The 9,574-nt window shown below is 56.7% G+C and overlaps 2 protein-coding genes across 2 annotated transcripts in view; both read right to left on the bottom strand.

The window, feature by feature from the left end:
- Positions 1–373: 373 nt before the first annotated feature.
- On the bottom strand, positions 374–1,111 carry PTSG_02999 (uncharacterized protein; the record flags this gene model as incomplete). Its single annotated transcript, XM_004996462.1, has 2 exons — positions 374–426; positions 607–1,111. The coding sequence occupies 2 exons, from the start codon at positions 1,109–1,111 to the stop codon at positions 374–376; spliced, it is 558 nt and encodes a 185-aa protein (XP_004996519.1).
- Positions 1,112–2,303: 1,192 nt separating this feature from the next.
- Positions 2,304–9,574, bottom strand: part of PTSG_02998 (uncharacterized protein) — a gene marked incomplete at its 3' end in the record, with an annotated part of 11,540 nt that continues 4,269 nt past the window's right edge. The window contains exons 13-28 of the mRNA XM_004996461.1: positions 9,057–9,165; positions 8,787–8,869; positions 8,440–8,538; positions 8,230–8,301; positions 7,831–7,974; positions 7,504–7,602; positions 7,237–7,341; positions 6,828–6,938; positions 6,488–6,601; positions 4,661–6,259; positions 4,304–4,443; positions 3,861–3,966; positions 3,520–3,606; positions 3,205–3,297; positions 2,812–2,940; positions 2,304–2,588 (exon numbers count right to left, since the gene is read on the bottom strand). Of these exons, the coding sequence (XP_004996518.1) occupies positions 2,304–2,588; positions 2,812–2,940; positions 3,205–3,297; positions 3,520–3,606; positions 3,861–3,966; positions 4,304–4,443; positions 4,661–6,259; positions 6,488–6,601; positions 6,828–6,938; positions 7,237–7,341; positions 7,504–7,602; positions 7,831–7,974; positions 8,230–8,301; positions 8,440–8,538; positions 8,787–8,869; positions 9,057–9,165 (3,375 nt within the window). The remainder of the gene's footprint in view (positions 2,589–2,811; positions 2,941–3,204; positions 3,298–3,519; positions 3,607–3,860; positions 3,967–4,303; positions 4,444–4,660; positions 6,260–6,487; positions 6,602–6,827; positions 6,939–7,236; positions 7,342–7,503; positions 7,603–7,830; positions 7,975–8,229; positions 8,302–8,439; positions 8,539–8,786; positions 8,870–9,056; positions 9,166–9,574) is intronic.

The raw sequence follows: 9,574 nt of genomic DNA, 5'->3' as shown, positions 1-9,574 counted from the left end.
GTCATCATCGTCATCATCGTCATCATCGTCATCATCATCATCATCATCATCATCATCATCATCACCACCACCACCACCACCATCATCATCATCGTCATCGTTCTCCGCATCGCTTGATGCCGGTGATATGTCTTCCAGCGTCATGTTCTGTCAAGTGTGTGTGTGTGAGTGTGTGTGTGTGTGTGTGAGTGTGTGTGTTGGAGGTGGCACACGTGTGCTACTGTCAGTGGCAGTGCACACTGAGCAACCGCAGGCGCTTGTTCCACGGCTGAATGCACGCGATCTTGCATGAACACACACACACATACGCGCGCACATACATGCACGCACACATACACGCACACACATACACGCACGCACACACACACACATTTCACACCTCGAGAAGCACGGCCGCTTCACTCGTTGGTGCCATCCGGCCAATCACTGCCACCACGCAAGCAAGCAAGGGACGTTGTCAGCGCACAGAGAGGGATCAGGGTCGAGACGCAGGGGAACGTGAGAGCAGGGCAAACCACACGCAAACGCACACACATACACGCGCGCGTGACAGCGAATCTGAACATCAAAGCACGCCGCACATGTGTCGGCAGATATTCAACTCACTGTGAATGGAGGCATCGCCATCGTGCTCCTCGTCGTCATCGCTGCTTACCGACACCATGTCCAGCTGCAGCGGGCTGGTTGCCAGCTCGTCCTCTGCTTGCCCTTCCCCGTGCCCTTCCTCTTCTGCCCCTTGCTCGGCGTCAACGTCATGTGCATCACCTCTTTGTTGCACGGCCGTGTCGGTAGCATCGCCATCATGGGCCTTGTCCTTACCCTCCTCCCGTTTGTCCCCTGCTTCATCGTATTCGTCGTTGTCGCTGCTGCCTGTGCTCATGTCGACCACTGCTGCGTTGTCTGCGCGGTGCCACGACGTGGTTGTGCGTCCCTGTTCATCATGCCGCTGTGCCTCCGCGCGTACCTGCCCATCCACGCCTTCAGGTCCCTCATCCTCCTCATCACTGCTCACCGGCACCATGTCAATCACAATCGCGTTGTCCTCCCTGCGCCCACCACGACCACCACCACCACCATCATCACCACCCTCGTCCAGCGCAGGTGACCACATGTGTGTGTGCATGTGTGTGTGTGTGTGTGAATGCATGCGTGTGTGTGTGTGTGTGCATGTGTGTGTGTGTGTGTGTCTGTCTGTCTGTCTGTCTCTCTGCCTCGGTCGGTCTGTCTACCTGCCTTGCATCTTTGTCTCCTCCACTCCATGCGCTACCGTTCTCCTCGCGCTCATGTACACACACACTCACCCACGCACGTATGCGCACACAACACACGTACACACGCACACGCACACACACAACACACATTTACGCACACATCAGGCCACAAGAGCCTGTCAGCGCCACTTGTTCGCTCGTCGCACCCGCCACCAGCACGCCAGGCAATGCCAGCAACGCTGCCACCCATTGAGACTAGCCTTCGCATCTCACCCAGCAAACAGCACTCGCGAAGCGTGTTTGAGGACAACCTACAACCATCTCCTTCACCATAATCAACCTCCCTCCCTCTCCTCGATATGTACCTACGCTTTCCGTTCGTTACCGCTGCTTGCTGACCTACTTGCTTCTTTGGGATTCAGTGTATGCATGCTTGATATAAGTTCTGTTGCTGTAACAGCGCTGCTTCATCATAGTCTGACCCCTCTTTCGTTCCCCCTATTCTTTATCGCTCTCTGGTGGGCTGTGCGTGTTTGCTGTGTGTGCTTTCCCTATCACGTGACAACCACCACAACCACCACCACTGCAACTCTTGTCTGTTGGCGGTGTTGATGTTGGCGGTGGTGCCCCAGTCATGTGACCCCTGTACATTTCCTGCCGTGATGTAACACAATACTTTCGGCAAACCACATCTCGTCTACCGCTGTGTGTGTGTGTGTGTGTGTGTGTTTGGTTTCTTCGAATCAATGACTGACTGCCTGAATGACTCCCAATGTTACTCTTGGTGTACTTTTGCCCCTTTCTTTCTTTCTTCCCTTCCGTCGCGCTGCATACGCATGCCATTTGTTTGAATCCACCTCTCTGCCACACCAGTGGATATCACGCTTGCAAACATGGATGGTGTATTGGCTGGCAAAAAAAAAAAAAAACGTACGCACACAACAACACACGAGCACAAATGCAAGTGCCCACACCTTACACGCACACACACACTTCAAACACACACACACACACACAAACACACACACACATTTCACACACACACACACACGCACATTTCATGAGCCCAACCTTTGTCATCGGTCACACGGTTCACGCTGGGCCGTGCTGCCCCTCATACCGCTGCCGAAGCATCTCGCATTCCTGCGAGTGCTTTGCGTACCAGTCCTTCTCCTGGCACGACTTGGAGCAGTACAGCTTTGTGTGGCAGTTGGCACAGCTTCGCAGTGTCACCCCGGGCGTGCCATCCTGCATACCGCAGTTGGAGCAGCGTCGCGTGTACTGTGCATAGATGATGCCGTGGTTGTGCCGCTGTTGCTGCTGCGATACAGCAACGGGCGTCTGGCCAGCCCGGTTCCGCACGTGCGAGGATGCACCCTGCAGGTGGTGATGGTGCGCGATGAGGGTGTGGGAAAGGATAAGGGATGGGAGTTGCTTTGCGCTTGTCACGTCGGGAATGGGAAAAGAGGAGCATGTGTGTGGGGAACGACGAAAACACAAATCGTGCCTTTGTGGCATACAAATGCACACAAAGGCACACAAATGCATGCATGCATGCACGGCAAACAAATACAATGTGCACACACGCAGGCGCACTCACGTGTTGGAGGAGAAAGTCGATGGCATGGGGAACATCAAATGCAGCCGCAACGTGGAGTGGTGTATCACCAGCTTCGTTTTGGGTGTCCAACAGCCCGTTCATGTGCTGCACCAGCTGCTGCAACAGCGGCTGTAGGGGAGGGGGGTGTTAATACAACAACATCATTGATGATGGTGAGGGATGGAACACGCACAAGAGCGAGCACACAGTGCATGTGGGTGGGAATGTGAGCACACGCGTCCGTGTGGGAATGTGAGCACACGCGTCCGTCTCACACACACACACACACACACACACACACACACACACACACACACACACACACACACACACACACACACACACACACACACACACACACACACACACACACACACACACAGGAAGGCACACCTTTGGAGCCGCCTGTCTGACAGCAATATGGAGCGCGGTGTCGCCTGTCCTTGTCTGCGCCGTTGGATCACAGGTGGGGACAGCCAACAATGCCTGCAGGCAATAAGACATTGCGAAACGAGACAGGGGAAAGAAACAGCAGCAAATTGGGTTTGAGGCATTAGGAACTGCTGATCGCACGCAAGTGTGCTCCATGAGTAACAACAGCAAAGAAAACTGCCAGGCACACACACACGCACATCTCACACATCTCACACACACACACGCACACATCTCTCACACACACGCGCGCGCGCACTGCGACCAATCACGCACCTGGACAATGTCTGCGTGCAGGCGATCCACAGCAAGCAGAAGCGGCGTTTTGCCGTCCTTGGCGCGCACATTGACAACGTGTGGTGCCTGCAAGCAACAACATGTGGCATTGACATGTGAACACACGAGTGCACGTCCGATGAAGTAGTAGGGGTGGGTTGACAGCCACCTCACCAATTGGAGACATGATCACACACACGCACACGCACGCACACATGCACACGCACACACACGCACACGCACACACACGCACACGCACACATGCACACGCGCACACACACACACACACACACACACACACACACACACACACACACACACACACACACACACACACGTACCAAGGAGAGATAGTGCTTGACAAAGTGGGTGTGTCCGAATGAGATTGCGGTGTGAATTGGCGCCTGCCCGTCCAAATTCCACATCACGTGCACATCGTTGGAGCATCTGCAGCAGTGTGATAGACGCAACACACATGGCCAGCATCACGCGGTGTCAAACTCACTCATTTGGAGGGGGGAAGGCGGATGGAAGAAGAAGAGAGAACCATCGAAGGAAAACGAGCCATCGAAAGAAAAAAAAAAAGCAAAGGAAAGGAAAGCAGTTGACTCATGCAGTCACAAACATACACACTTTACACACACACACACTTTACACACACACAAACACACACACACACACAAACACACACACACACACACACACACACACACACACACACAAACACACACACACACACACACACACACACACAAACAAACACACACACTTTACACACACCAACCTGGTGATGAGAGAGGACAGGTCGGCGGTGCTGCCTGTGGTGGCGGCCTCGTGGAGATATGTGCTCCCGCTAGCGTTGATCATGCTCATTTCAAGCGACGGGTCTTGCAGAAGGTGCTGGCACACACCGCGGTTTGAAAACTAAAGCGGAAAGAGGGATTACAGGTTTAAACACGCATATACGGTGATGCGTCATTCAAATCGCATGGCAATGTGAAGCAAACTGAGTGAGTCGAGGTGATGGGCACTTCACGCACACGCACACGCACACGCACACGCACACGCACACGCACGCACACGCGCATGCACACGCACACGCACACGCACACGCACACGCACGCGCACCAACAAAACGTACCCTGATTGCGACGTGCAGGAGACCGTCGCGCGTGCCGTCCTGCTGGACATTTGGCCCTTTCCCGACCTGACTCAGCAGGGATGCAAATGCGTCCACGGCCCCCGCGCGTGCCGCGTCAAACAACTGCGACAGAGGGCCACCCGACAGCAAGGATGACGACGCCGAGGACAAGACGGGTGGCGTTGGCGCTAGCGACGAGCCAAGCCCAAACCCGCCACTCCCTGTTGCGGTCAGTGGATCCACCGACCACAGCGACGACGCAAGACCGGACAGCGCGTCCAGCTCCGTGTCTGTGGAGGAGGTGCTTGCATCCCACGCCTTTCGCATCGCAGCCTCGTCTGGCAGGGGAGCAAAGTCCGAGTCAAGCGTGTCCTGGAACTCGCCCAGGGCGTGTTGGATGGCTGCATCAGAGAGGGGTTCGTTGTCCAGCAGTGGGCTCAGGTCCTGTGGTTTGCCGAGCGGCGACAGCGTGGGCGCATACGACGTGGTGGCGCTGCTGCTGCTGGCAGTTGTGGTGGTGACGCTGTTGGTGCTGTTGGGGGTGTTGCCGATGCCGGTGCTTGCGGCGGTGGTCGCTGCGTGCATGTCAGAGGGTGCACTCTGCTGGCGGGCGAGCGGGCTTGCAGACATCTCGCTCACCTGCGAGGCAGTGATGCCCAGCCCCGTGGTCTGCAGCCGGGACCGGGGCGACATTGGCGTGCCAACACCAGGGTGGTGCTGGCGGTGTTCGGGCGACCCTGGTGCAGCGGATGACGTGGCGACCGACACCTGCGGCTGGTACGCCGATTGCCAACTGCTGTACGAGGTGCTGGGGTGCTGTGACGAGGGCACGTACGGCTGCGGGTCCGACGAGAAGGGGCGGTAGTCGTGTGCGGACTCCGAGAACGAGCGAGAGGGAAGCGGGCCGGCCCTGGGCGAGCTGTGGCTTGGCGCCTGGCGTGGTGACCCCGCGTTTGAGCCAGGGCTGCGCTTGGCCGGGAACAGCAGTGTGCTGCCGTTGAGACTGCCTCTACGCCGTGTGGCCCCCGCTGCACTCGTGCTCTGCTCTGCTGCCGTGCTGGCGCCGCTGCTGGCGGCGGGGTGATGGGCACCCTGGTGCGGTGAGCCGATGGAGTGCGAGCCAGGCGACCCAGGCACACCACCATGATGCTGCTGCTGCTGTTGCGGTTGTTGTGGTTGTCGGGGCATGGACATGTGAGATGCAAGCGACACCTGTGGCCCCATGTGCTGCATGCTGACCATAGCGGGCTGTCCCATGTGCGCTGGTGACTTTGGTGGCATGCCAACGTGCTGACCAGCAGCGTGCTGCATGTGCCCACCGGGTGCAAACCTCCACTGCGGAACCTTCATGCCAGGTTGCAGCGTGATGCGGGGCGTGGCGTGCGTGTGCATGTGCGGGGACAGCAACACAGGCTGTTGTGCCTGCTGCTGCTGGGTGTGTTGTTGCTGCTGCTGGCTTTGCTGTTGCTGCTGAATGTGTGCTGCTGCGGCGGCGGCAAAGTGGGACGGGTGCATAGGCCCCTGGTGCGGGTGCATGAAGCGGCCACCGAACTGGTGCGGTGATGCCATCTGATGCGCATGCATCGACTGCGGGGCAGACTGAACGTGGACAGGTGTGTTGGAAGGGGGGGAGGGGAGGAAAGGTTGGATTGGGGAAGGGGGTTTGGGGTTAGCGTGAGGACACGATTCATGCATGCACATATTTGGGAAAAGGCGCAGACATCACACATGCAAACACACATGCAGCAAGAACGTGGCAGCAGGCGCGCAAATGAGCGAGCCAACGCCCCACTTGACGTGAAAATGAAGTTTCATGAGGGTTGATACCTGGAACGAGTGCGATGATGACCGCAGCAATTGCGCAATGGCCTCCTGGTTGCAGCGGAGCGCCTTTGTGTATGGAACTTGGTCGTCGCTGTCCTTCACTTGCGTGTCCGCTTTCTGTTGGGGCGTACAGGTGTTTGAGATATGAGCGTGAGTGAGCATGGTCAAGGGGGGGGGGGTTGTGTGTGCATGACAAGGCCAGGTAACGAGCTGGAGTGTGTATTTATGCACGCGTGTACGTGCATATATGTGTGTGCGTACGTGCATGTGTGTGTGTGTGTGTGTGTGTGTGTGTGTGCAGTTGTGTGTTTGCAGGTGCGTGTGCATTGTTGTGGGCACGTACGAGGTCGAGGAGGAAGGAGACGACACCGCGGTCGCCGGCGATGCTGGCGCGGTGGAGCAGCGTCGTTCCATCCCCGTCCATCGCATTAATGTCCCCGCCCTTCTTGGCAAGCTGCACACACACACACACCCGCACACACACACACACACATGTGAGACGCGGAACGAGACAAAGGCCCATGTGTGCTTGCACGAGAAGGAAACCACATGCCCGCACACACACACACACGCACACACACACACACACGCACACACGCACGCACGCACGCACGCACACACGCACGCACACGCGCACACACACACACGCACGCACACACGCACGCACACACACACACACACACACACACACACACGGTCGAACACCACAATAGCAAAAAGAGAGAATGCGATAGCAAAGAGAGGGGACGCACCTCGAGGACCGACGGCCAGCTGGTGTTGGCGCCGGCGAGCTGGAGCGCTGTCCACCCGCTGCTGTCCTTCACGCTCACGAGCGACGGGTACCGTGACGCAAGCAGCTGCAATGGTGATGGTGGTGATTGTTGGTGTTTGAGAGGGAAAGACGTGTTAGTGTGTGCACAGCGACAGGCAGTGTGGGGCGATGAATCTCAGGGGAGTGCACTGTGCAAGAGTGCAGGCGCTCAGGTGGTATGTGTGTGTGTTCATGTGTGTTGACGTACCTTGACGACCTCCACCTGGTGCGAGGCCGCGGCAATGTGCAGCGGTGTCTGCCCCGACGAATCAAGTGCACTCGCATCGCACCCGGCGTCAAGCAGCGCCTGAAGCACACGCACGATATGGAGAGGCATGCAAGTGGTTGCATGAATGGTTGCATGGTCGGATATGTAAGGTGAATGGATGTCAGAGGTGCGTGCGTGCAAGCATGTACATGGTGGGGGGGGGTGATGCAAAGTGGGTCGTTCACAAACAGTCACCATTCACAAACAGTCACCAGCATTCACCAGGTGTAAGGACACGAAGAGACATTATTGCGTATTATTGCGCACCTCAATGGTTGCCACGGAGCAGTGAAACGTGACGGCCCAGTGCAAAACAGGCATTTCGTTGATGGAGGAATGCAGTTCCGCTTTTCCAATGGAACGTGACGCAAGAAACTGCTTCGTTTCCAGCGGTTTCGGGCGGTTGCTCAGCTGGACAGGCACGATGGGTGAATGGGGAGTGGTGTGCGTTTGTATACATGTGTGTGCATGTGGCTGTATGCAGTCGTGGTGTGTGTGTGTGTGTGTGTGTGTGTGTGTGTGTGTGTGTGTGTGTGTGTGTGTGTGTGTACGTGCGTGTGTACGTGCGTGTGTACGTGCGTGTGGGCGAGTTGTTGTATGCAGTTGAGTGTGTATGTGTGTATGTGTGTGCGTGACAGCAACCCGCAAATCGGCTGTTGAACATACGAATTGGATCGCCGCGTCCGTCTTGTCCTTCAGCCGCTTCTTCTTCAGGTCAGCCGTGTTCGTGTCAACCACCTGGGCATGCATGCATGTAGGTGTGTGTCGGCGGTGCCCACGTCAACGAACATCACTTCACCATCAACACCACCACACTCGCAAGGGCCACAGCACAGCGCAATCAGTACCGCCATCACCACCATCACCGCCACGCACCTCGATGGTGAAGCAGTAGGAGGTGACAAAGTCCTTGACTTGGAAGATGACCCACTGCTCATGTTTCCCAGGATGCTTCCCGTCAAACACAACAGACACCTGCAGACCATGACCAGATGCAGCGGACGACAAGCAGGAAACAAGAACTTTGGTAATGAGAGCGAGTGTGTGTCTGTGTGCATTTGTGTGTGTGTGTGTGTGCGTGTCTGTGTGTGTGTGTGTGTGTGTGTGTGTGTGTGTGTGTGTGTGTGTGTGTATGTGTGTGTGTATGTCTGTCCGTCAGTCAGTCTGTGTATGCGACCGCCGGTTGCAACTTCGATCGTGCCTGCAAGCAACATGGGCCGCACCTCGACAGCCTGCGCGGGTCCGTCCGCTGCGGGGCCGAGCACCGCGTTGGGAATCAGCTCCTGCTCTCCAGAGCACGCGGCGCCTGATGGGCACACGAGGATGCAACGCGAGCAGAATGAGTCAAGTGCACACTGAACCGTTATCCCGCAAACACAAACCAACAGCTTCATACACGGACACACATACACGCACGCACGCGCACGCACACGCACACACACACACACACGCACACGCACGTGACAGCGTGCAAGCGACAACAAGCGACGCACTGATTTTCTTCCTGTGCGACCCGTCGACGCGAACAGCGGCAACACCGCCAATGCTCCACTCCTTGCGCTCGGGATGCGACACGGCCACGCGATGGAGGATGTCCGGCTGCTTGCTCGTCAGCCTTAGAACGATGGGAGTGGTGGTGACGGTGGTGGTGGTGGTGGTGGTGGTGGGAGTGGTGGTTGTGTGAACAAGAGCCGAGGACGCGACAGTCAGCATCGTGCATGCAACCAGTTATTCATGAGCAGTAGGGTGTGTGTGTGTGTGTGTGTGTGTGTGTGTGTGTGTGTGTGTGTGTGTGTGTGTGTGTGTGTGTGTGTGTGTGTGTGTGTGTGTGTGTGTGTCGACGATTAAAGATTCGTAGTCCCAGCGGTACGGGGCAGAGGATGGGTCGCTTAAACACATATCCGGCCAACCAGTGCGATGATAACCCCTCATGAAAACCAAATACGAGCTTCTAAGTGCTAAACTACGTATTTTTTCTTGTGGACGTAATAGCGTGCATGCTAGTACATAG

This window comes from Salpingoeca rosetta (genome assembly GCF_000188695.1).
Source record: "Salpingoeca rosetta unplaced genomic scaffold supercont1.6, whole genome shotgun sequence".
NCBI lineage: Eukaryota > Choanoflagellata > Craspedida > Salpingoecidae > Salpingoeca > Salpingoeca rosetta.
This window is presented reverse-complemented; position numbering and strand designations above follow the sequence as displayed.